At 30.7% G+C, this 27,844-nt stretch overlaps 1 protein-coding gene across 2 annotated transcripts in view; it reads right to left on the bottom strand.

Moving 5' to 3' along the window:
• The window catches only part of LOC129222282 (repetitive organellar protein-like), a 60,677-nt gene that overhangs the window by 26,573 nt on the left and 6,260 nt on the right, over positions 1-27,844 (bottom strand). Inside the window, exons 3-13 of one of the 2 annotated variants that reach the window (XM_054856767.1) lie at positions 22,150-22,185; positions 20,594-20,651; positions 15,718-15,845; positions 12,505-12,579; positions 11,942-11,978; positions 9,088-9,164; positions 8,805-8,948; positions 5,930-6,052; positions 3,276-3,350; positions 1,368-1,478; positions 264-448 (exon numbers count right to left, since the gene is read on the bottom strand). In XM_054856767.1, coding sequence (XP_054712742.1) covers positions 264-448; positions 1,368-1,478; positions 3,276-3,350; positions 5,930-6,052; positions 8,805-8,948; positions 9,088-9,164; positions 11,942-11,978; positions 12,505-12,579; positions 15,718-15,845; positions 20,594-20,651; positions 22,150-22,185 — 1,049 coding nt within the window. The remainder of the gene's footprint in view (positions 1-263; positions 449-1,367; positions 1,479-3,275; positions 3,351-5,929; positions 6,053-8,804; positions 8,949-9,087; positions 9,165-11,941; positions 11,979-12,504; positions 12,580-15,717; positions 15,846-20,593; positions 20,652-22,149; positions 22,186-27,844) is intronic. The other variant, XM_054856768.1, reaches the window with a different exon arrangement.

The raw sequence follows: 27,844 nt of genomic DNA, 5'->3' as shown, positions 1-27,844 counted from the left end.
TTGAGCAAAACATAAAAGAACTGCTGAAAATGAAATTATAGAAATAACAAAAAATATTTTCCAGCCCAGTGCAATCAAAAGATGCTGGTGCGTCACTCCTCCACCCCTCCCCTAATTATGATGAAGGTGGTAGGATTTGTGTGATGTAAATTATGGTAACCCTATCTTTCAACGGAAAATTAACAAAACTAATTCATCATATGCAAAGAAGTGTGAAAAGAAACAGTTAAGTTGCTAACAAATAAATCAAAAGATAAACACACTTGATAACACCAGGAGCATCCGGGAACAATTGGGCTAGAGCAATTTCTTTTACTTTTTTAAGTTCATACATAAGAGCTTTTATTCTATTTCGTATAGGCTCGGTGGCTGTGACAAAGTCTTCCGTGTACATTTTCAAAGCGAAATCTTGACGAAGTTTACGAATACCTTCGCTCATTTCTTCTTCCTAAAAGCAAAGAACTTTTTACAGTCACAGCCCATTTTAGCGAAGTCCGTTACAGAAAAAATCTCATTTTAGCCAAGGTTTTGGTAATCTCAGGCTCAAATCACATAGCAGAAATGTCGGAATTTGCAATATCGGAATGACTAAATTTCATTGAAATGAAATAAATGACTTCACTTAAACATGACTTGAATAAAACAGGATTTGACTGTATTCAAGAAAGTTCCTTCAGCAGCGGGACAAACTCTATTTAGGTTTCTCTTCTTGAAAACAAAAATAAAAAAACAGTGGACCTAAATACAAAAGCCATCTACGATGATAAGAGTTAGAATTTATTCAATCCATTTGCAAGTAACAATATTTCAGTAGTTACATTTTGTAACTGTCCCTTTTATGAGCAAAATCAAAATATGAAATTTTTACTACACTCATTTAAGTCTTGATTTTTAAAATCAAACATTTTACAGAAACTTCAAGTGCATACTAGCATAATATGTACAATACAGCACATAAGTCTTCTAAAAGCAATAACTGATTCAAATTTCTTTTAAAGATTTTTAAACAAAAGAAAAATTGTGGATTCAAAAATTAAAAACTAAATTTTAATAGTTGAATATTGTACACAGAATTTAGTAGAAAATAAACTTCACTAGTGTTGATTTCTGACAGTTTGCGAACTCTTACCTAGGTACAAGAGCAATATAAAAATTCAAATGGAAACTAACAAAACTATTGTTTTGTAAAACAGTGGTCATTTCCATTATTACCTTTTTTTGTTATGGAGCAACCACTGTGCATTTTCACCCAACAACATAAAATTGAATATTTTGTGCAACTTTATAAAATTTCAAGCATTTTCAACATTTCTAGGCCTTTGTAAAAAGAGTGATTACATGATAAAAAGTGGAAAAACATTGCTTACGTTTATTTTCACAGTAATCGTTAATCGCTCGAGATCTTCCATAATGGTTCGTTTCATTGAAAGGAACTCACTTCGATCCAGCTTATTTCTGATCATATCAACATCAGCTTTCTATAACAAAGTAACATGTCAAACCACTGTATTTATTTTGAAAACTATTCAAACTGAATAATGAAAAAAACCCTCTGCTAGAAAGATACACTATGTATAGCTCAATTTTAACTTTCTAAAGGTCAATTCCGCAATATGTGACTGACATTCAGAAAGCAAAATAATGAGTATTTTCCAACATTCAACACAAAAGTTACATTATTTGAAATATCTTTTCTACTGGTATAGTGTTTTATTTTAAGCCTTAATTAAATGGTACAGTTAAATTCCCAAAACACATAATCATAAAATAAATAAAGCTTTAAAACATAAAAACTGACTGACATGTAGACTGCATTAATGTCAATCAGTGAGGATTTTGTGCTTTTGCCGTTCAGAAATATAAAAAACAGTTCATTTATCAATTACAGAAATAAAAGAGAAATACCAATAAATCTACTGAAACAGTGCAAATTTTGTTACAAGAGAGAAATATTTCTAATGAAATTTCTGTTTCAACCATGGCAAATCATTACCGGAAAATAAAAATTTGAGACAAAACAAAAGCACACAGAAAGACAAACAGAAAACTGCCAGATTAAAGTGAGTGGAATAGAATATAAAAACTAGGGACATTACTTGAAAAGCAGGAGGATAATAATTTAACTTAAAAGCAAGTTTCAAGTACAATTAGAAGAGTTGATATAATGGAACATTGTACATGCCAACTTTGGAAAGGCTCAATGATGTGTAAAATACTAATAATGTTTTGATAACAAACTTATAAATCAGTCTTATAAGTTCTACTAACAGCATATAACATATGTGTATGTTTAATTTTTAGAATTTTCTTGAGGAAAAGCTGAAAATAATAAAAATTCTAGCTTTTAAGTAACTCACAAATTTTCAGACGTCTTATTTTTTTCCAGGACAACAGAATCCTTCCACTTCCGAAATCAATCATCGTCTAATTATCCTTTATATTCATTGAAGAAAATTAATTTTCTTAAAATCTCGGCAAACAACAGTGAAACTTTGTTAAGCCAAACTCAAAGGGATCTTTAAAATTAAATTCTCTAAACCGTAGTTCGTCTTATCTAAAAAACTATAAAAATCGTTATTTGTAAAAAAATTAGGATGAAGATCGCAAATATAATTCATTTTCGGAGTAGTTTGTTTTAAACATGTTTGAATTAATGTGGTTTGACTGCATATTATTGGCAAGCTTGGTAAAAATTAAGGCAAAATTTTGCAAATGGCATTGGCATAACCTAACTCAAATGATATTGAATAAAAGTTTTCAAATGGGCGTGGCAAATAAGGAGGAGGTACCTAGTCTTCAACAGTACATAAAATATAGGTATAGTGGGAAATAATTCTCAACAAAAGTTTATTAATGTATAAGTGGTGAAACATTATATTAAATAAAAATGAGCAAGTGTTACAGAAGAAGATGCAATCAAAGTTCAAAATGCATTAAGTATCAGGACTGTTTGTGTAAAAGTGCATAAACAGCGAAAATGTGTGAGTTTTACACCAAACATGTAAAAGTTGGAAAGTATGGAAAATGAACCAATTTTTGGAAATATTTCAATCTTAGTTAAAATTATAAAAAATTACAATATAGTAATGAAGATGAACCTTCATGCATTTATCATACAGTTCAGCATTATATATATAGTACATAAAATATAATATTATTGTCATCCACTTCTAACTCATACAAACATGTAAATTTAAGCACATGAACATAACATTGCATCTGAATCAAAAAGCGTTTGAAAAATATGATATTGAGAAAGTAAGAAAACAACTCACTAATTCAAGGAGTTCATAAAGTTTAGATTTGTCCACTTTTGATTGTTCCAGTTTATCCAATAATGCGTTGACGTTCTGTACAAAAGAAACATAAGACTATAAGTAAAAAAGCAAAAACATTATAGCACTTTACGAAAATTGGGAAAATGAAAATTAAACGTAAAGATCAACATAAACACTAACAGCTACACTTCAAATGATGTGGGGCAAATTGAAATGGTGAAATACTTTACTTAGTTTGCAGCACCATCTATCCGGCATTAAACACGAAACTGATCCCCATCAGAAAATTGTTACTTCTAAAGATCAAGATGTACAATAATACAAGGTATTTTCAAAATTTGAAATTTGTATAGTAATATTTTGTGGTCCATGAAAAATAATTAGTTATTTTATGTATAAAAATCAGTGTCCATATGTTTGCTACCAAAAAACTGGAGAAGTAGTACGTAGATTTACTCGAAAACAACATTCCTTGTGTGTAAAAAGGTGACCAAAAAAACTTTTTATCCCCAAAATTCTAAGCAATTTGCAAGGATTCATTAAAAATATTTATGTCTGACAATTGATTTACATATATTTTCACCCACTGTTAGGCGAGAGCTGAAGAATATTAAGATGTTGCCGAAGGACAATAAGAAATTCAGCCCTATCACTCATCTAATATCTAAAAATGCTGCTTCCAATTTGATTTCTTTGAGGCTAAAAAAATACGAATAAATAATTATGTCTAACAAATGAATTAAGGCAGAGTTTCTCAAACTGTGGACTCGCTGATCCCCGGGGGTCCGCAGTGCTATCCAGCTAAAGCGTTAAACGTAATTGAGATTGAAGGATGAGTAACAATACTTTAATTCAAAAAGAAAACACATTTATGAGGAATAAAAGAAATCTTGCTTGCTCCCCCTCCCCCCACGGAACTCTCGAAAGTAAATACATTACACATTAATTAATTCTGTGTACACGACAAAGTTCATGTTCTTACAAAACTATATTGAGTAAAATGCAAACATTGAGGCACATTTTTTCAGGTGGGATATCATACTTCACATAAAACTTTTGCTTTAAAATTTTCAAGACTAATCCATTTACATCCATAGTTAATAATTGAAACCATGATACGGCATAAAAATACAACTCGTAACGAAAAATTAACACACTTAAACTAGGCTAACAGTGTTTGGTTCACAAACTTCAAAGTTCATTTTTATTAGTAAACTAGTAGTAGAAATTTGGTGATAACATTTTTTTTCCTAATTGAATTTCAAATAGGATTTTACTTCCATAACTCAGAATAATAATGTAAGAAATGAAAACCCGACAAGATCTCTGAAAAATGTACAGAACAATGAGTAATTTAAAAGAAAGAAAGCATAAAAATATATAAGAAAAAAAAAAAAGATTTAACTGTGTCAAATAATTTCTTTTTTTTTTTTGCATGCCGGGGGGGGGGGGGGACGAGCTTTGTAATTTTTGGGAGGCTTTTGGGGGTCCGTGGAGTTTTGAAGTTGGGGAACTTTTGAATTAAGGCATTTTACCCTATTGTTAAGCGAGGAATGAACTAAATACTAAGCCCGTTGCTTAAAGACAATTATGTCAAAGCCCAATTAATCATTTGTTTCAAAATATGTCAAATACTTATGACTTTAACAGCAAACACACAGTTTCAAAATCAAAAGATTTCTGACAGTCAGCGGTTCAACACATGACCAGCAGTTTTATTCATTAACTTGTTTATTTATCTATTCCATAATTTATTCATTCATTTAAAGAAAAATAGTCCTAATTATCAAAATTTATGACTCATTTACATATCCATTCACTCAGCTATTAATTTACAATAAATTTACAATAATTACAATTTTTTTCTTTTCTTATTTATTCATCAACTCATTTCTGTATGTATTCCATTCTTTATTCGCCAATTTAAAGAAAGTTTTTGCCAATTACCAAATAGAAAACTTTTCACAAGAGAATTATTTTTATTATCATTTTTATTTGGAGGTACAAATTTACTATCAAAAATAAAAAGTAACATTTCAATATAAGTTCTGTTATAAAATACATTGTTTCCTCTCTATAAACTGTAAAACATTTAAAGAAAATTCCAATTTGTTTAGTTTAAAAAATGTAACTTGTTTTAACTATTTCTTTGTACCAAACATTTCCACCCATACATACTGGGTATCTATTTTTATCAGTAATGAAAATGTGATTATAAAAATTTGCTTCATCACAACATAATTCATACAGGTTCAACATTTAAGTAACTCCAAACAAGGATATTTGTAACTCCACTGCATATCTGTGTTTCACGCAATGAAAAATAAGAAACAATGCACAAAAATTCAATCAACAGTATTTTTTTGCATTATATTTCAAAGAAAAATTAGGACATCCAAAGGAATTTGGGTATGGGAGAGCTCGAGGGCCCAATTAAGCTCACAGTAATTGTAATGCAAGGATCAGACCTCAAAGAATTTTGGTTCTGAGCAACTGTGAAACCACTAATTTACGAGTCAAGCTAAAATGAGCTTTTGCATTACGAAGACTAGGAGTCGCTTGAGCTTGACTTCTAAACAGCTTGGAAAATGAGATTCACGATTGCAAGTACACAGATGACAAAGAAAATAAAAGATAAGAAGCTTTCATACCGATATTTTGTTAAAATTCAGTTTTGCTTCTTTTTTAAATAGGTCATGTGCATTTTTCATATCTTCTAATTCCTTGATCAACATGGCAGCTTGATCTTCTAGATTTGCAAAAGAATCATTTATCTGCAAAAGATATTGAAAATAAAACACTACATAACTGCAATTAATGTAAAGAATAAAATTAGTACACAAAACTAAAGATGAAAAATTGATTTTAAATATGACGCCATATAATTTGGGAAAGTTTTAGTGGTAACTTAATTTCAGGACAGTAACTATTAATAACCCTCTGTGACAATTAGAGAGGTACAAAAGTTTATCTTTCAAACTTTAAATTTCTCCCATAAGGATTTTATTCATAACTACTCATGCATAAATATAAATCACAATTTTAACTATAGAAAATCAAACAGAACAAAATGTGCTGTACATTAGCAGCAATCAACTTCACTATAAGTAAAGAAGTAAATTTTTATGAGTTATAAATGATACTAATCTCAATTAGTAAACTTAGTTTGGGAATCTCGAAACTAGCAAATATATTTAGAAATTCCATCCCACATTTAGCACATGTAACTAATTTTTGCGCAAGCAGTAATTGCTTGTATTAATAAATGATAACTTGTAACAGTATTAGGAACTCATTATAACTAATAATATAATAGATTTTATTACAGTAGTACATATCAGTACCATTGTCCTGTAGAGATGCAAATATATAGGGAAACATGGGGCAAAGTGAAATGGTGAAATCTTTACTCTGCTTTTAGCTCAACCTATATGGTATTATTTTGACTATGTAGTACCATTTGTACTCTTCTAGTCAGGAAAAAAAAAATACCGCCGAAGATTAAAGCATTTGGTAATACAGGCAATTCTAAAAAAATTGATACTCATATTGTAATATTTTGTTGCAAGTTAAAAATTATTTTTGTTACTATAAAATGATAATGTTCTTGTTATTAACATTTAAGTATCAGTAGAGACCTCCTAATATTCAATGCAGTGTTAATTTAATTAATATTAAGATTATTCGTATTTTTGATAAATTGTACAATTAGTCAAGTACATGCAGGCCAAAGAAGATGGGGCAAAGTGAAAGAGTTTGTTTGATTTACTCACTCAAACATTTAATATCAATCACTTATGTTTTCATTTATTAATCGATTCATTTAGTAATTCACTTATTTATTCATTCATTCACTTATTTTCTTATTCAATCATTCTTCTACTCGCTCATTTATTTTTCTTCATATACTAATTGATTTATTCATTTAATTATTCATTGCTTTGTTATTTTTTCATTTATTCATTCAACCTTTAATTTACTTACTAGCTGCGTCGCCCGGCTTTGCACGGTCTACCTCGAAAATAAAAGCTATGTGAAGTGACGCGTGTTCAACAATCAGGCTTGAACAAAAAAAAAAAAAAAATCAGTAAAATTTTGCGGCAAATTGCGGAAAAATAACCAAAAATTAAACATTTTAAATCTTCCGATTACAGGAAAAGCCTTAAAACAAAAGCCAAATTTTACTTCTTCATGTTCGAGAAAAAAATGGCAATAGATGTTTCTTTTCAAGGATTTTCTTCACGCTACAAATTTTAATAAAAGCATTGTTATGGAAAGTTGAGATGAAGCACTGAATAATAATTTGAATGGAGGAAAGCCTTCGAAAAATAGGGATCTTATGTCGAAATCCAAGCTTCATAATTAATAGTTTTTAATTGATATCTCCGCTAATTATTATCGGAGGATTATGTTAAATAGCCAAACATGAAGACGGGAAGATGACGAATCCATCGATACCTGGTTCGATGGTCAGTTCACTGTCGTTCGGGAGAAGAAGCTTGGACATAGATAGATAGATAGATACTCAGATTTTATATGTATAAGATTCTTTTGATCAAGAATATGTTTTATAATCAAATAGAAAATATTCCATTACAAAAATTTCCCAATTTTTCTTGAAGACTCAATTTTACTGCCAAAAATAAAAAATACTGTTTCAACGCAAGTTTCGTTATAAAATAGAATGTTCTTTCTTTATGTACTTGAATTTTCAGAACAAATTTCCGATTTGCTCATTTTGAAAAACCTTAAGTCATCTTAACCATTTCACTTTGCCCCACATTTCTCTACTATGAGGGATTAATATTATTGATGTAGAAAATGCAACAAGTCATATATTGTTGCAATATTTTTACACGGTTTAAAAAGTTTCACATAAAAATGGAAGTATATTTCCTATTATTATTGTTAAATACACAGTGGCATGTATTGTATTCTCTCCATATTAAGCACTTACTTCATATCTCTACATATCATTGCCTCAGAACAACAGTAGGATATCTTACTGTTATTTCTGGGTTTAGATACCTTACTGTAGCTCTGAGGTGATGTACACAATATGTACACAAAGCAAAACATCTATCCTCTTCGTGCATAGTACTTTTTCTAAAAGTTGGTTTCCCATACTTTTTCTGAAAATTTGTCACAGAAAATTTTCTTTTACACAACAATCTTTAACAAGAATCCATACGATAGTGCAACAATGAAAAAAACTTAAATAAGAAACAATCAAAAGAGCATCGTAAAATATGCTTCTGTACGCGTAAATCATTTGCCCTCATGTCTCCATCATCAAAATATGAGGTCTTTAAGTCTTTTAACAAAACTTGTCAACTTAGCGAGTTTCCCGAGCTATGGAAGATATCTTTCACATGGTTTGTAGATGGATGCAGATCGTGAAATTGCGTGATCGATTTCCTACCAAGTATTTGATCAATAAAATGAAAGTAAAAGAAACTTGCAAATATTTTTTTTTTTAAGCTACAGCAAAAGAATAGCTATGCTTATCGATAAAAGAATACTTACTTCATCAGCATCTAGGGTTGCTAATTTTGCATTCATCACCTCAAGCATCTGTCCAATTTCTTCGAATTGTTGTTCCATACTTTTGACAATTTCCTCTTCAACCCTGGTTGTTAAATTATTCAAGTCTTCTTCAAGATAGGAGACCTGAAATGGATGGTTTGAAATTAGAATTTTGTATGAATGTAGCACACACGAGTTGAACTTTCACGTTTCTTGTAACGTTTTTAAATATTTCTTTTCTAAACCCATTCATATAGTTTGCATGGAAGAAAAACTTACATACCGTTTTTTTTAAACCATCGACATCTGCTCGCAAGCTTTCCTGCTCTTCCAAAAAATTATCAACAAAGCCTGGTTCCACTGAAAATATAATAATCAGTATTATTGCATGATGCAGACATAATACAAAAGAACAGATAAAATTCAAATGCAAGTAACATGCATAACAGAAATTAGTATAACCACAAATCTTTTGTTTCATGATAAACAGGGAGTGCAACACACCAATTATACAGTGATTTTTCAGTAAGAATGGTGCAAACGTATATGGTCTATGGCGAGTATGGGCCATAGGTGGATCAGACACATTAGCAATTTCTATACATTTAAATTGCTTAAACCTGACACAAAGAGGGACTTGATTTCTTTCCCTCCATCGGCAACAATGTTTCATGTGCAATATACCAACAGCCTAGTTATGACACTCAGACTCACAGTTTTGTCCTTTTAAGGATTCATCAGTCTGTGGAACAGTCAATAAATCAAGCTGGAGGCAGCTGTTATGTCATTGAAGCTGAGAGTGCCGAGAAAGCAGTAGCTCTTTTTGAATACTTTACCAGCAAGAAGCCATAGTGCATTTCAACTAGTCAATCGAAGGTAAAGCTAGGGTATTTGCTGTGGACTCTCATTGGCTTGCTTAATTTATTATTTCTACCAGTTTTTTGGCACTCTCAGCCTCGATGAGATGACATCTGGTTCCAGCTTGGTTACTGACTATTCTACACGGATGAGTGTATAACAAGAACGAAACTGCAGTCTCTGAAAGTCATAACCAGACTGTCAGCATACTGCATCTGCCCTAGCCATGACTTAAGGGTGACAACTTACTGCTTAAGATGTTTGATATTAAATCATTTATTAATTTAGTAATAAGAAAATATGTAGGAAAGATATAGCAATTTTCATCAAAATCCCAATAAAAGCATAAGGAGTTCTGAAACAGGGTTGACACTCAATTCTGGATTTAAAAAAAAACTCCTTGAATTTTCCCTGTTTGAGTATGCAGCATTACAAACGAACAAACACTGATATTTGTATAAGAAAATCAATATCCTGATAGGTTTATTGTATGAAAAAATATAAATGAATAAATTAAACAAGAAGAAGTAAAGAAGAATTTGTTAAAACTGAAATAATGCTAATTGATTATTGAGAATTAAATTTTTATTTAAAAAATAACTTCTCGTAACCATTCATTACTTGAACTTTAAAAGGAAACAAAATGCATAAATTAGCAGAAAAATAAATATTGATGGCTAATATCATGCTCACTAAAAAAATTAGCATAAAATTCAAGATACGTGTCAAACAAAACATTCAATAATTTTTTCTTTCATGATAGATATTTTAATATTTATTCAAATAAAAACTAAAAAAAAAAAAAAAACAATGAAAAAAAATATTTTTATTTTTTTATTTCATATTTTTTCTATTAATTATTTTTCTATCTTCCTTTTGTTTTCTAATGCTAACTTTTATTTTTTTATTTATTTGTAGTTTATATATTTGGGCACTATTTTTGCAACTTCATTTTTTAAAATCATGTAATGAAATTCCCTGCAATTTCCAGGTGTTCAAGAAAATTTTGAAAATTCCCTACGTTTTCCTTTTTTTTTCTTGTTTTCCTATGCCCTTCCCCTCCACAAAAAAAGTGAAAAATACCCCTCAAACCAACCCCTCTAAAAATTTCAATGGCGCTGTCTGCTGCCTAGCACTCTCTGCACCCTAGGTGGGCAGCCCTGAATATGATCATCTAAAAATAGATCAAACACATTTTAAATTAAAATGGGTGCCTTTATCTGCAAACAGTATACAATTTCCAATTTTTTTTTTCTTAATATGAAAGACCATGGATAAGCCACAATGCGGATAGTCGAAAGCTCACCACAGACTCTTTTTGAACTGTAACTGAAATGTGCAACCTTTTAGCAAGATAGTTTAATAATTGGAGGTTTTTGGCTACATTCTGAATCCTTCCAAGTTTCTGAAATTGCAAAGTCATTGTATATTCATTGTATAAGGGAGCAGAGCATCTGTAATCAAGTGTTTTTTTTTTCTTTTTCCTGATTTTCTTAAATTCAGAAAAAAAGACACTTGAGTGCAAAAGCTTTGCATAGGTTCAGCTAGTAATACAAAATTGTTGTCAATAATTATGTAATCAAAAACATAATTCTTTTACTTAAGGATATTTTCTCTAGGGCAAGAGCAACATGCTTTTTTAAAAGGAATTTCAAATCATTATTAGACGTCGATCTCTATCGTTCAATCGTTAGACCCAAACATTAATTTCTCACACAAGAACTGATATTAAGTTAAAAACCCCAAGCTCAAATGAACCATAGTTAAGATAGTGGTGCCTAACTTTTTTTAACCAGAAGACTAAATCTGATTTTGGATAAATCATCTGGATCAGAACAAATATAAAATTTAAATTTATTCAAATAACATGGAAATATACAAAAAAAAAAAAAAAAGACAATTATGAATTAAGAATTGTTGATTACTGCATGCTTATTCTGTTAAACAAAGTTCCTATCTGTTTTTTTTTAAAACCAATTCTGACTATTTGGCTTCAAATTTTCAATAACGATTCTTTATCCCAAATGAAGACAGATGATGTTTTTTTTTTTCTCAATTGGTGATGCTTGAACCACCATATATATTTACAAACCTTAAACTTATGCCCCTTCTTTTTGAACTGGGGGCTAAAAGTGGATATATATCACATGCCTTGGTGGTGATTTCAAAACAGTGAAATTCAATTCCCTTTTCAAATCATTACAGTGGCATTTATGGTAATTAAATTTGAGAGTTTTAGAACAATTATGCAGAAAGGTATTAACTGAATCTTTACTTACATAAGCGACCCATCTCTTCTCTGTTAACTTTTGTTTCCTACAAAGAAAAACACAACAGAAAATCATTAAAGCATTTTATCTTTTGAATATCTACAATTATGTTTCAAAATTAACATTTTGTTTCCCAGTTGAGTAAAAACTATCATTTTTAAAATTTTAATTGAAGAAAAAGTTGTATCATTCTAAGGGTATAATACCAGGGTCCAATTTCCTAATAGGCAGACTAGGCAGCTGCCTAGAGCGACAAAATTTTCAGGGGCGACAATGGGTGAAAACCGCTCTAACTTGACACACACATTAGCTGGAATCACTGTAAGTGGACAACCAACTGCTATTCTGTATGTATATATATATATATATATATATATATATATATATATATATATATATATATATATATATATATATATATATATATATAATGATTGATGTTAGTATTATTCTATACAAATTATGATAAATTCACAACACACAACAATCTCTTCATAGAAATAAAGCAAGCAATAAAATTAATTAACAACAATGCAAAAAATTAATGTAAATTAAAACAAGTAGCAAATTACCTCTAAAGTTTCAACTCGAGATTCAAGTTCAGCAAAGTCAATCTTGGGTACACATTCCTCTCTCAGTGCATTAATCTGAAAACAGTAAATAGAATGCCTCAAAATACTAGAAATAGTTTTCAAACAAATCACAGTAGGTTAACATTACAACAGGTCTGCTGAAACCATTTGTGTGGTTCATCCCTCTAAATAGATCATACCTCCAAGTGTCCCTCATGTTTTTTTTTTTCCATCTTTTGCTTTCTTACGTGATATCATACAAACAAATAATATGCCTAAAAAACATTCAAGTAGTAGCATTTCAAAACTGCACTATATCCATAGTTTAATAAGATTAACTTAAGCATTTTTTTTTTTTTTTTGACAAGTTTTTTTAAAATATGGCAACTGTCTACTTCAAAACTTGATATAAGTACAGCATAACTTCGATTTAACAGCACCTGATTTAACGATTTCTCAAGTTTAATGATACATTTCATTGGTCCGTATTTGACGGCATTCAATGTCTATGCTCCTTGATTTAACAATTTCTTTGATTTAATGATAACTTTGTCCTGTCCCTAGACAATCGTTAAATCGAGGTTATACTGTATTACTATTATTATAGTTATCACTTGAAGATTTAAAAATTTAGATTATACTTCTGAATATAGTTCATCTTTTCCCAAAATCCTTAAGTACTGCACACATTTCATAAAAACTTAACGTTCAATTTCAGTTTTAAATTACTTTCAGAAATAAAATATCTACAGCAGAAAGCCAAAAATCTGAACACTCTCCCACGAAGTTTTAACAAATGACTCAACAATTGCAAAGAAATGGATACATTTCATGAAATAAGAAATTACAAACAATGCGGCTGTGCTAAGCACAGATGTGGTATCTGCAGTAGAGTTCAAAATGCGAAATAGATGATTAAAGTTTTAAACTCGTTTCTTTGATTTATGACTTTATTAAATGTTCAACTCACAGTAGTCGTTTCGTAAATAGCTTATCTAACTTACGTAACAGCGTATTTTTTTAAAAGTATTTATTTAAAATTAATGAATGTAGTTACGACAAATTTTCTCTTCAAAACCTTTTCATATACTAGGTTAATTTCACTGTAAGTGACTATTACCAGTCATTTTTAAAGGTGTCTGCACATATGACAAAAATAGCTTAGTAAAACGCTCTCAATACAGTAGAAGACCGTTATAACGCACACCTTGGGACCAGAGCTTTTGCATTATACAGGATTTTGCATTATATAGATCATTTCACAAAGTTTAAAACTAACATTCAGAATATATCTATGTATTAGCACTTCAGAATGAGTTTTATTTGCAATGAGTATATAAGCATCAATATTACAATTAGTTATTCACAAATAAATATGTTTCACAATCAAAAGAAAGTGCATTATCCTGCACTTCTGCTAGCTTCATGGTTCGCATAACAGCTGCATTTGCAAGAGCCATCTGGTATTTTCTGTTTACTATGAGTAAAAATTTTTAATTTAAAAGCTTTGAATTAAGATGGAAAGATGAAAAACTTTCAACATTTAATTTGCTTAACAATTTTTATGTTTGCAAAGCAAAACAGGGATTTTTTAAGCTTCCAAAACCTACTGTTTACTTCTGAAAAGTAGTGCGGTTTATAGAGAATTGCGTTATATAGGTCAGCGTTATAATGGTCTTCTATGGTATATCATTAAATAATACTGAAAACGTCTGCTTCATTTGAATTTTGCTGTTGCTTTATTTTGTTAATACAAATCTAACAGAATCTGCCTTCTGAAAAACACCATTTTCAAAATTTCGGAAATTTAAAATTGTATAAAACATAATAATTTTCTGTTCTTTATATTCAAAGAATGTGTTGATGCTATCATTGATAATGTTTTATTTTCCAGATTAATTTTAACCCAGCATAAATTTTGACAGCAGACGATACTTAAACAAAAATATAATTGGCCGCAGAATGAAATGGGCTTTTTTTGCATAAAAGAATTAGATATGAATGTTTCACATGCATTTCATTTTTAAGAATTCAATATTTTAAATGAAAATGAAATACAAAGAGGGGAGGGGAGTATTATACTTACCATGCAAAATGGGATGGATTTCACTGTATGGGATATCAGAATAATTAAAAAAAAATGGTTTGGTTCAAAACACAGCCAGAAAGCAATCAAGCTCAACGTTCACTAAAGTGACAAATGAAGGACTTGGTAGGTATGAAAGCAATCTCAAAGCTGTAACAGCTAAAAATCAATGATTTTCAAAAATGAGTTGAAGTCTTTTCCTTACACAAAGTAAGTTAACTTTCTTTGTGTGGAGCCTGCATACTTTCAAGAACTTCTTCTATTGCTTAATTATTGCATAATAGTTCCTTACAAAGTACAAATGCAGTCATCACTCTATAGAAGGATCTCCTACTACTGCGACCCTTCCGTAATAGAGACCCATGCATGAAGTTCAGTTTCAAATTCCATAGATGCAATGTTATTTTACTGTCCATTAAAGCGTCCAAACTGAACTGTTCATTCCAATATAACGTCCAAAACTAAGTTTCAATTTTTGTATTATCTTCAGGACTAACCATTTGAAAACTAATATTTTAACACTATGTTTCTAACAGTAAAATATGTCCATTTAAAAGAATTATTTTTTAGTATAGGGTCAAAGAAGTGATGAAAACCACATGATAGACATTACAAATTGAAAAAGTCTAAAAAGCAGAAAGCTTCTACAATTGCAGTATAAAATTTTTAAAAAGAGAAAGAAACTTAATGAAATCTTTAAAAAATTATTTTGTTGGTTTCTTGATTATCTTTTAAAACAAAGCATGACTATGAGGAATTATTCGTGCATTTTAAAAAACGACTTAGTAACATGCAATACATTATAACAACCTTCTGTTATAGCGACCGATTTTGTTTAGACGACAGGGGTCATTATAACGAGCGTCACCTGTAGTATTGTAAATGCTTTTCAGTTTTCATTTAAGTTCATTGAACAATGAGATATTCTTTGGTAAATTTTGTTAAAAAATGTAATAACATATTGCAGCCTCAGGTAGTACTATACATACTGTCTAAATCACATTACTTCATTTAATGGCATAATATTTTCCTAAACGGTATATTCTTTTTTACTTTCGAAAATCTCAACTACCAATGCTGCCAATTAATGCAGATATTTGACGTTTTACTGTATTTCAATAGATTACCAAGTCTCTTATTCCTGAAACTTCAGCTTCGATAATATCATTCATGTCCAACCTCACTTTCTCCAAATCAGTTTTAAATGCAACATCAGATACTAGTTCATTGTGCTTTTTTTCTAATTCTTTGACAACTATATAAAGCAGAAGAAAAAAAAAATGGTGCAAATCATTTCAGTGAATGAATGGCAAATTATTCACAATAATGTTTTCATTAAATTTAGGATGATTATTTATTTATAAGGTCAATTTTTCTTCAAACATTTTTAATGCATGCTTACATGAAGTTCCAAACATAGTTCAATATTGTGTAACTAGGGATCATTAATTACGTAAAGATCCGGGGGGGGGGGGGGATTTCTACATACCCATTCTTACATAATATTTTCCTAGTCATTATTTTATATTAGAAATTGTGTCTGGAAGGTAAAAAACATGTTAGAATGATCTAATTTTTACTTGTTTTACAAAGATTGAATAGTGTAAAATATAATAAAGGAATCACACTGTGTTCATGGCATGTTTTATTTTTAATTACTATTGCATCATATACAAAAAAATGTCGAAAAACACTCCGTCTAGATGACCTGAATTGATCTCGTTTTAACTGTTTTAATTTATTTTCTTTGAAATTAATTAAAAACTAGTCGATCATTACTTTAAAAGTGTTATTGGTTTGTAGATTGTTTAAATGGTTTATGTTGAAGTTTATTTAAAAACTTACTTCAAACTACTGATAAATGGTATTCCAAAGACTAAATATTTATCTAATAATATAATAATAATATGTCAGTAGACAACAATAAAATAATATAACTTATGTGTTGAAAAATAAAAATATTTGATTTATGTCAAACTGGGAGTTTTAGTGTAATTGATCCTTTTCTAATTACATTTTATTACTTTGAGAAACAAAATAGAATCCTACATAACAATAGGGGGGAGGGGTTTGAAAAATCTTAGATACCCTTACATGGCATGGGTCGAAAATTAAAAAAATCATCCTTATGCAAATATTGAATGGCCCCTTACTTATTACACTTTGACTTTTACAAAAGTATGAATATGTTTTTATTCTTCCAATATTTAAACATGATGTGAAAATATAGAAACTAGAAAACAAATGTTACAGAATCATGGTATTTTCCAATTTTGAGCCAGCGGTATTCTTCTAGAGACCATGTCAAACTAGTATGTTGTGGCCATCACGAAACTTTCTTCTATATTTTTCTTTTTCTTTTTTTTTCTGATCCCTCCCCATGCTTGACGAGGAAGCAATATTCCCAACAAAAACAAAATTACACATGCAAAAACTTGACCCAATGTCTGAATTATTGCAAAAGCAAAGCAAAGAGCGAAAATTGAAAGTTATTTTAAAAGCCTTGCTTGAATTAATTACAAATATTTTATGTGTTAACAAACATAAGATGGCAACAGTTAAAAATGTTAAATCATTGAGATAATATTTCCGATCATTTCCATTCAATTAAAATCACGAGAAATACGCAGACGACAATCTATTACGATTTATCTTTCTTATTGTTGCATTAATAAAGCTATTTTTATTCAAAAAAAAAATCAACACCTCTTGGAGCGATTGGCGTCAAAATTGAACCAATGCCTGTTTACGTATGGATTCACATATATTCCAAATTTCAACCAGAACGTAGCATTACTTCTTGAGATAGGGCACTCACAATGGAAAAAAAGAACGGGCGATTGCGCTACCCCCTTTTTAGCTGTTGACACAAAAATAAAATCAGTTCTTATACCCACTAAGGGCTACTTGCCGATAAATTTTTCTTTCATTCCGTTCATTATTTCTTGAGATACAGCAGTCACAATTGACGACAAAAAACATTCTATAGCTCAACCCCCGTTTGAGTTATTGACACCAAAATTGAATCAGCACCTGTTCCTGTTAATACCAACATATGGACCAAATTTTGTTTGATTCCGCCAGTTACTTCCTGAGGAATAGCAAGCACGCGTAACTCGAAAAACGTCCCATTGCTCCACCCCCCTTGGAGGAATTCGCGCCAAAAACTAATGGGCACAAGTTCACATAGGGGCACATATGTGTACTAAATTTCGTTCGATTTCATGCGGTAGTTTTTGTTGTAGAGCATCCACAAAAAACTGGTCACACACAGACGTGACACACATACATACACACACACACAGACAGACAGACATTTTCCAAAAATGGTCGAAATGGACTCCGCACACCTCAAAACGTTCGAATCCGTCAAAATTCGAAATTCGAAAATTTGCACGAATCCAATACTTTCTTCTATATATTAGATATAGAAGAAAGTAAAAATGGAGCAACACCATTTTTTTATTTTGACTTATTCTAATTTTTAATTAGTCTGAGTTACTCTAATTTATAATTGAAATGTCTTTTTAAGTTCAATAATTCTTACATTCAGATCTGAAAGCAATCTCCACCATTTTAAAGACTACATTACTGTTTATAAAGATAGTTTAACACAGGGAGAAAATTTTTCCACACATAATAAGATCATACAACTAGACAATTGTTTTATCAAATAAGGTGCACTGACCAAGCAGACACTGACAACCTATTGGGAACTACTGCTTAACACCTTCAGGTCTGAGCTATTTCGACTGCATATCTCCCCGGGGATTTTCGGCGCTTTGCATGAGTTTAAAAAAAAATACTTGGACGACGTGTATTTTAGTAATTTTTATTGTATTACATATTTCAAGATGTTTTCTTTCACAATGAAGGAACCATTGGAATGAAATAAAAATTAATTTTTAGTTAGAAATTATCAAAAAAAAAAAAAAAAAGGATATTTGAAACAAAAAGAAAAGTTCGGCATAGGAAAACATCATTTTTAACCGTAAAAGTTTACATAAAATAAACTAAAAACTTTTTGAAATCTTGAACAAATATCAAAAATAGGTTTAATTGGTAAATAAACATTATCTAATAAACTTTGCTTTTGTATGGTACATTTCAAAGCACAAACTCAAATTTAAACTCTAAATGTAATGTTGTTATTTCTGCCTGGTGCTGCCATCTATATATGTTTTTTGAAAGTAAAAGGTACATAGATAGAGTCTAAAAAGGCTAGTAACGTTTTTAACTCTTACTTTTATAGCTATGAGAGTAAAAATTTGACCCAGAGAGAATCTAGGGCTTAGTTAACTTTACCAAAAATGGCTTCCCGAGTAACGTTCGGGCGAAGGCCTCAAAATGTTAAAAGATTGTATGTTTTAATATATTTTTTTTTTAAGGAACTGACAGAAGAAGAGAGAGAAAAGCCCCTCCTTCAATTTTCAACTCTTTTTGTTTAAATCTTTTATTTGTCAAAGTATTTGTTTTCTAAAATTTTATTTGTTAAAATTTTGTGGTATTCTGCTGCTCTGAAATATCTTACTCTTGGTGTGAACTTTTTTTTTTGGTTAGTGGCTTTTTCATTAAAAAGGTTTGAATTTATCTCATAGAGGCACATATGATAAAAATATTTGAGAGGTTCAAAAATCTTAAAATAATTAAATCAAATTTAAAGGTATTGTAAGTCAAAAATTCTTTGCAATTAAATTTCTTCAAACCCATATATGTAGCCCCCTTAGACTTCCTAGCATAAAAGAAATCCTTGCATAAAAACAACCTGTTAAGATCAGGCAAAACTTGCTCAACCACCCTTTTATGCATATATATATATATATATATATATATATATATATATATATATATATATACAGTGAAGCACCATTTATACCTTTCTCTTTTATACTGTAACGGATCTGGTGCGACTTCCAACTTTCTTGAAAGGACGACACAGTTCTCGAGAAAAGCACAGGAAATTCATTTACACTATGTACAGGAAAGATCGTCAACAACTGCTAAATTAATCATCAGCAATTAAGCAAATATTACTCAACACCGTAAACTCAACGGTTACACATGTATTTACGTCCAAATACGAAAAACAACACAGCGAAATGAGACAGAGCTAATACACTCTCAGTACAAATTCTCAATCGAAACTCACTTTTTATCATGCGTAACGGCTTTTTATACACACCGAAAGAGAACTCTCAAATATTCCACAAGATTCCCGAAAATTGGTGACCGTTATTTTATTTCTTTTCCATTCACAACTTTTATCATTCAGAAATGAGGAGACGTATACTTCAGCCGAACGTACGGGGGCTGTATATTCATTACAAGAAACTATTTACAGGTTACATTACTACAATTATTTTAGATGAAAGATAATTTAATAAACGCCGAATTTAGCTAGATTACGACAAATTAATCACAAAAACAATTACTATTTACAGAATTTGTAACAATACGTTTTTATCAATTATACGTTTTTTAAATTGGTCCCTGCAAAGTCTAATACATAATAACCTATACCTATTATATGTTTTTCCGTTTGTACGCTTTTTTCATACAGTCCCTTCAAAAAGGTATAAATGGTGCTTCACTGTATATATATATATATCGTTTTGTTTATAGATGAGCATTATGTAGGTTAGACTAGTTTTCACAGATCTTAATGTTAAGTTTTCTGAGCTCTTCAAAACTAAATGACAAAAACTGTTGAAGTCAAATTACAAAACATGGGACTATGCTCTTCTTACTACAATTTATAAAACAAGAAATATTTTTTTTTAATCAAGTTGGACTATTCCATTAAAAGTTATGATGAGTAGGCAGGCAGATAAAACCACATGTACTAATCTCAATTATTATTTTATATTTACTTATTTTAATTTTACAGGAAATAAATTAAAAGAACGTACCAAAAAGTCATAGAACCCTTATAAACTGATGAATAAAAAATAACAGAGCTTTTGACATTTAGCGACACAAAATTGGGAAAAAGAGAAATGATACCTTGCTGAGATGATTCTTCAAGCTCATTAATCTGGACTTGCAGGCGTGAAATTATTTCCTGAAGTAGAAAGAAAAGAAAGAACTGATAGTAAACATTATGATAAAGACTCTATCAAAGCTTTTAAATCAACAAAAGACATGAAATATAAATTTATTATGTAATAAAAAACAGGAATTAAATCTATATATATAAAAATGAATGTTTGAATGATCATCCATGAACTCAAAAACTACCCGGCAGATTTGGCTGAAACTTTCACCGTTTGTTATTTTTGGTACTGGGAATGTTTATAGACCAGTTCGAAAAAAATCCGATCGATAGTTCCTTTTTTATTCCAATTTAAGTCACAATCCATTGGATGAATACGAATAAAATTATCGGCTGTAGAAATTAATTCACGTGAAAGATCTCATTGATAAGAAGTTAGCTGTTGCCATTTTTCTTGAGTTTGAACAAATAAATTCTTTCTTTATTGTTTTATGGCTTTTCATGCAACGGGGGGATTTAAAACTTTTTCTATTTGATATTTTTAGCGATGGATTGATCTTGCAAACTGCGTGAGTACAAAATTTGAGTATAATCACGGCTTCACTCGATACCTGGACCGATTATTATGAAAATCGCTATATATATATATGTATTTTTCCACGGAGAAGGTGCATAATATGCTCATTGAAGCCACTCGCCACCAGGTGGCACTGCAGAGTAGCAACTTCTGCCCTGTTCAACCGATTGTCATGAAAATCAGTATAATGGTGTATTTTTTTTGTTGGCGTAGCAATGAGCGTCAGGTACAGCTAGTTCTGAATAAAATTTACAATAATGTTGATGATGAAGTACTGAACAAAGCATCTCTGAGTTTCATTAAGAAATTTTGAAACTTGGGTATTCAGGAAAACAAATATATATTTTGCATGCTAGACTTTAAAAAAAAAGATCAATAAGCAATAAAAAGGGGAGAAAATAAAACAATTTCAAGAGTGGATGTAAAAAGACTGCAGTCATATTTAGAATTGCATTTTAGTACAGATATGACAATCAGTATTAAAGATTACTGTCATCATCACTAGAGTTTTGGAAAAATTTAAAAAAAAAAACTGCTTGTTTCAAGTAACTTTTAAAAATTTTATTAGATTAAGTTGCATTCAAGCTCTTGAGAATTTGCAGCAAATTTTTTGCGTATAATTGCAGCTATATCGTTTTGAAAAGAGTGAAAAAATCAATCTTAAGCAAAAAATCTGCAGATAGCTCCAAACGACAAAACAAAGAAACAGTTCAGTCAGCACATATGTTTCAGTTATTTTGGTTATAATAATCAATACAACTTATCTGACAAATAAAATAATTGTCAGAGCAATAAAAAGACCCACTAATGCTGCTCTCGCATCATACACAGAAGGAATAATAATTATTTTGATTTGCTTTGGCATTGCATTTTAGTTAAAGACAAGAAATTAATGTTACAACAAACTAGTGACACAAATAACATAAACATTGGATATAAAAAGAAAAACACTGCATAAACAACAATTGATAAGCTTTAAGAAATACTTACTTCAAGTCTATCAATTTCACTTTTATTCTGATCACTCTGAAAATTAAAAAACAAATTAATTAAAGTATCCATAAAATATAATGCAAAGTTTTGCGTGTGAAATGGCAAGATGCATGTTTGAATGGAAAAGTTGAATTTGTTTGTACAACTAAATAAGAGTGGATTATGTATAAAAAAAGTGGTGGTTATATAAAATAACAACACATTCATAACTGGCCCAACCTAGTGAGGCACACATGCTTAAAAACATGGTTAAAAAAAAACATGTGTTTTTCTTTTTTTTTTTTTTTTGAAAAATTTCATGGTTTTCCCCCAAATGGTTTCATAAATTTTACATATTATTGCAAAAAGTAAAATCTAATTAATGCAAAGTAACTACCAAAGCTTAAAAGATAAATTACAGATTTTATAAATTTAGAAACCTATTTTATTTAAAGGTAATGTACAAGTTTGCTAAATAGTTTTTATTTTTAATTTTTTCTTTTTTTAAATCTATGCGGCTTTCCTATTAGGTACATAAATATACAAGGCATACCAACTAAGTTTTTCTAAAATTGCACGGAAAAGAAATTCAAGTAGCTCTTTTATAATGTTTTAATTATCATTATTTTTCAGTCTTTTGCATTTCAAAATAGTCCAAAAAGCATATTTCAACCAAAACTTCATATACTACTTAATTTGCTTGATTACTTAAGATTTATTGAGACACATTATGTACCATTAAAGCAATGCATAGTGTAAAAATATCTTAACACTAGAATATTTAAATGACAAGAGGAAAAATATAATTGAAGAAGTCCAAAAACACTTAGCGTAGGAATAAAATTGCGCTTATACCCTGCACATTTTTTTCATCCCTGATAGACGATGTAGTCAGAGCAAGAAAGGAAAATGTATAAAATTATGAAAACAGAAAATATTCATGTAACTCTGTGCTCTAGTAAAAAAAAATTCATGCCAAATTTTCACCTTTCAAAGAACTTTTTTGATCCCAATATAATAAAGGAAGTCTCATGTATGAATGATGGAAGAATCAATAAACATTAATTTTTATGACAGTCTTTGAGTCTTTGTTATTAAAATATGTTAAAAGAGTATTGTCATTTAAGTTTGTACTAAGACTTTTAATTATAATGATATTTTTTTCTTTGATAAAAAATTGTATTCCTAAATGCGTTAAACCAGGAGAAATAATGTTTACAATGGAAACACATAATGATTATCTGAAAACCTGCTTGTCCTGTTTCTATAAATGTTGTCACTGATACATCAGGCAAATAAATTACATGATTTGTTACTTTTTAAAAGTCTTTAAACAAAATATGCATTGATTTTTTTATTTTTAAAGTTGTATAATGTACATCAGACTTATGATTCATTTGTAGATACTGCAAAATACTTTCCATGCTTAAGAACGCATGATTTTAATTTACTTTTATTATTTTATTTACAGTGGATAGCAATGATAATGAGGAAATTAATTTTCAAGAATTTATTCTTGCTTATTTGTAATTAATAATGTCTAAACTATCACAATAAATTATTTCTTTGATTATTTATACCAAGATCCATTTACGTATTGTAAGTTTTATAATAGTTAAAGATTTTGAAAACAATATTCTCCTATAGAAATCTCGAAGGTTGAGGAAATGAAATTACAAGATTTTACTCTTGGTTATTTAATTCATTACAAAGAAATTAGGTTCAAATTTAAATGTAGAAAATAAGCTGGCAACTGAATCATGTTCATTCCGTGCAACCCTGCCCTCTGGAGGAGAGTTCAATAAAGAGAGGAGACCCCTGTTTATAGTTTGAGATGGCGGACGTCTTTTTTCTCCCGTGTGTTTTGTCTTGTGCTTTGTGTTGTAAATAATAAATATTATGTGTGGTCCCCTGCAGGGGCTGACTGGCCAAGTCGGCTACCCAGGGATCCCCGACTGAACCAACCGCCAAGTGGGCCCCATCAAACAATAATTTTATTGAACTTAATACATTTAAATTCACACCTAATATTTTTTAAAGTGTCATAATAATAATTTTAAAAAACATGTAATTTGTTTACTCTATGTGCAAAAAGCGTTTAGGAACAGGGTTCCCCCCCTCCCTTCCAACCATCCGAAGCAGGGACCTAAGTAAATAGCTGAGATTCACAAGTGCGAATGCTCTCCTCTCTTATCAACTTTCTCTCTAGTTTTTAGAGCTCTAGGGGCCATATGGCTCAGTGTTGCCAGATTGGGGGAAATTTCCCCACTTTGGGGAAATCTGCCGCTCTCTGGGGAAATTTTGGGGAAATGGGTTTTGAGGGGAATTCTTTGGGGAAAAATTTTTTCTTGGGGAAAACCTGGGGAAACTTTTTTTCTCGTATTTTAAATTCGCGTCTTGACATCTGGTAGTTACATTGTTTGTATCAAACAGCGTTGGTTTAGCATTGCTCAACTTTATGAATTCGCATGCCGCATCATGTGAAACATTATGCTACGGAATTCGCATTAATGTTCTGCGTGAGTAACTAGTTATACGTGAAACGAATAAAAATAAGTGTGATGAAGAATGTTCTTGGATAAATATATACAAAAATCATAGTTTAAATGTACATACAGAAGCAGAGTAGTAAATGCGAGTAGAAAAAATATATTTGGCTATTTCTTATCTCTCGGTCAGGCGCTTGTATTTATGACTAGTGGCACCCACATGGCTTTGTCAATAGTAGAGAATTAAAAGGTCTTTTGGTTCCCTTGTATATTTACAAATAATGCATGATGAATTTCTCGCCAATTGGCTTGCCCACGTTATGGTTTCACGTTATGATAACTTGGTAATTTAGTCGTCCATCTTATGATAATTTTGCTCGGGAAAATGTTCTTAAAACTGGAATAGAAAAAGAACAAAATCGAATTTTCGAAAAATCGCTTAAAGGTACACACCCCCAGGCTACAAACTAATTCTTTGCCAAATTTCATGAAAATCGGCCGAACGGTCTAGGTGCTATGCACGTCAGTTACTGATAGAGAGAGATTCGGAGAGAGAGACATCCAGACAGACAGACTTTCAGCTTTATTATTAGTAAAGATAAAGAAAGATAAGGATAAAGTTAAGAAAAAAAAAATCAAGAGACAAAAATATCAGAGGAAGTTGATTCATTTTATGAAATTATTAGTGGAAAAATAATTCTTGAATTTGGGGAATTTTGATAGAAAACATCGCTTTTTGGGGAAAAGTTGGAAACGGAATTGGGGAATTCTGGATTTAACCATCTAACAACACTGATATGGCTTCAACCTTGAGGAACGGGAGGGGGCCAAAGAAATTGGGGTCTGACGGGGCCTGAAAAAGGGCCCAGGATGAAAAAAAAGAGTTAAAAGCTAATATTTGTGCGTCTATTAACAAAAATTGAAGGGGCCTGTACTATTAGACAGCATCCCCGATCCTGCTATAAATGCATGGGACATGCTTTTGGGGTCTTGATGCATGAGCAAGGGCATGCACAGGGTGGAGGAGGGGAACCTGTGGGCCAAGCCTGGAGGAGGGTCTATATTTTTTTAATGAGCAAGAAATATATGTGGGGACGTACGGGTGAACAAGATAGAAGGGACCCGTAAAAGTCATTTCTGACTGGCCCCAAAATTTCTATGCATGCCCCTAGTGTTCATTGGTCGTGACAAATTCAACTGAATACTGTCAGTTGGTAAGATATTTCATTGGTCTATTACAAATTATCGCTGAACGAGCATTTTCATCTCAGAATCGCACATGGGAATGCAAGTCTGGAACAAGAGCAAAATCGTGGGGGAACCTCTTCTTTTCCTTCTCCTCTAATGTTACCAAAAATTGTAAAATTGCCATTTTTGACATCAACTTTGAAAATATTGCTTGGAAGGGCGCTTTTGAACCCCGTTTCCTGATTCTTTTCTCCTTATACCTATATAGATCAAGGAATTTCAAAAAACTTCCAGGGGAATTAACCTGATTTCTCCCTTTCCTTGTGTCCTTCCTATGTCAGTATAGATTGTAATCTAAAGATGTGCCTTTTCAGACTTATAACCATTAGTATCCTTCTTTGAAGGCACATAAAAATGTGTCTTTGTTAGCTTCATTTTACATTTCACAATTTCCTTTTTTTAGAACTTTGAAACTTGATTTAGAAACATAAAGGAAAATAGGAACTAGTAGTAGTTTAATGTCTTTTCTAAACTCAGAAGAATCGAAATTCAGTACTGGTTAATTTAACTTTTTTAATTTACAGATATGGGCCAAAATACTCTTTTGCCGACTAGGCCAAAGCCAGCCAGTCCGCCCCTGGTTCCCTGGTTGTAGTTCTTTGGAACAGATCCTACATCCCACTACAATGAAGAATGCCATTATCATTCAAAATACCCCTAGACAGTCCCGCAAAATCTACATAAATATTAAACATTCTTCAACAATTAATTCATAAAATCTTCATGATTTTCCAAAAAAAAAAAATTTTTCTTACAAAAATTAATAAAAACCAAACAAACCCAGCTTAAACCAAAAAAAAAAGCATTTTTTTGTTTTATTTTTTTTTCTAAAAACCCGGTTTTTATACCAACCCTGAAATTTACATTAAAAATTGCAGTTAAGAGTAACATTTAGGAAGATGGAGTTCGAATCTTCGAAATTGAAAACTGAAATCTGTTTTAGCTTATGGTGACATTAGGAAATCAGGGTCTTTTCTTGAATATTTTCCAAACTTGAAGTTTTAAAGATGAAATTTAAGTCTGTCTTAGTGGAGGTTGAGGGAATGAGTTAGGTTCAAAGGCTCACTACAAAAATTTTTCAACTTTGAACACTGAGAAGCGTAGTTGTAGTCACAACAAAACCTTACATTTCAAAAGGTTTTTTTTCTTTGCCCCCAGTAATAGATTTCAAGTATGTTTAACTTATTTAAATTTTTTTTCCCACATCAAAGGTGCTGAATCGACACTCCTAAAAATATGCCGCCCAGAGAAGACCGCCCCCTCCCCCCCCCCACCCCACCTTAGATATGCCACTAGATTCATGAAAAATGATGAACTGATGATGAGGTGATATTGATGAAGAATTGATTGATAAAACCGATGGAACATTAATTTATTTTTCCACTCTGGGAAACAAACTTGTTTCAAAAGAAATGCTTTCTTTTCTTATAATCACCAGTTTACTTATTAGGAATTTCATTCACGATGTTTATTTTTATTCCTGGCTGCTTGACTGATTTACTCGTTTTTATGGGACACATAGTGCATCTATATTTTAAAAGTAACATTTTAATGAAAATGATAAAAAATTTACCTTATTTTAATTTGTAACAAAACTTAAAAAAGTGTAGAATCGAAAAAATCCGATTCTTATGAAGAATGCAAAAAGATTACTCACTGAAAACATTCTATGCTATCTCTTGCTTGCATGTGGAAGAGTAGGCTTACATTATTTTACAGTGTGAAATTGCATTGAAATTTCTAAACATCTGCTATTGATTTTTCATATTACATTTCATAAAGTGTGAGAAGTATAAATTACACTGAGCAAAAATACAAAGTTGGTTTAGTAAACTCGTGCATTTTCATAAAATCAAAAAATATATAATAACCATAAATGACCAATTCCGTAAATCTGAAGATTGAAAATCTCAGAACTCGGCTAATTTTAGCGAAAAAAGTCATGTATGCAAAACACTAAGGTATTATTAAAACCC

Source organism: Uloborus diversus, chromosome 5 (assembly GCF_026930045.1).
Source record: "Uloborus diversus isolate 005 chromosome 5, Udiv.v.3.1, whole genome shotgun sequence".
In the NCBI taxonomy this organism is placed as follows: domain Eukaryota; kingdom Metazoa; phylum Arthropoda; class Arachnida; order Araneae; family Uloboridae; genus Uloborus; species Uloborus diversus.
This window is presented reverse-complemented; position numbering and strand designations above follow the sequence as displayed.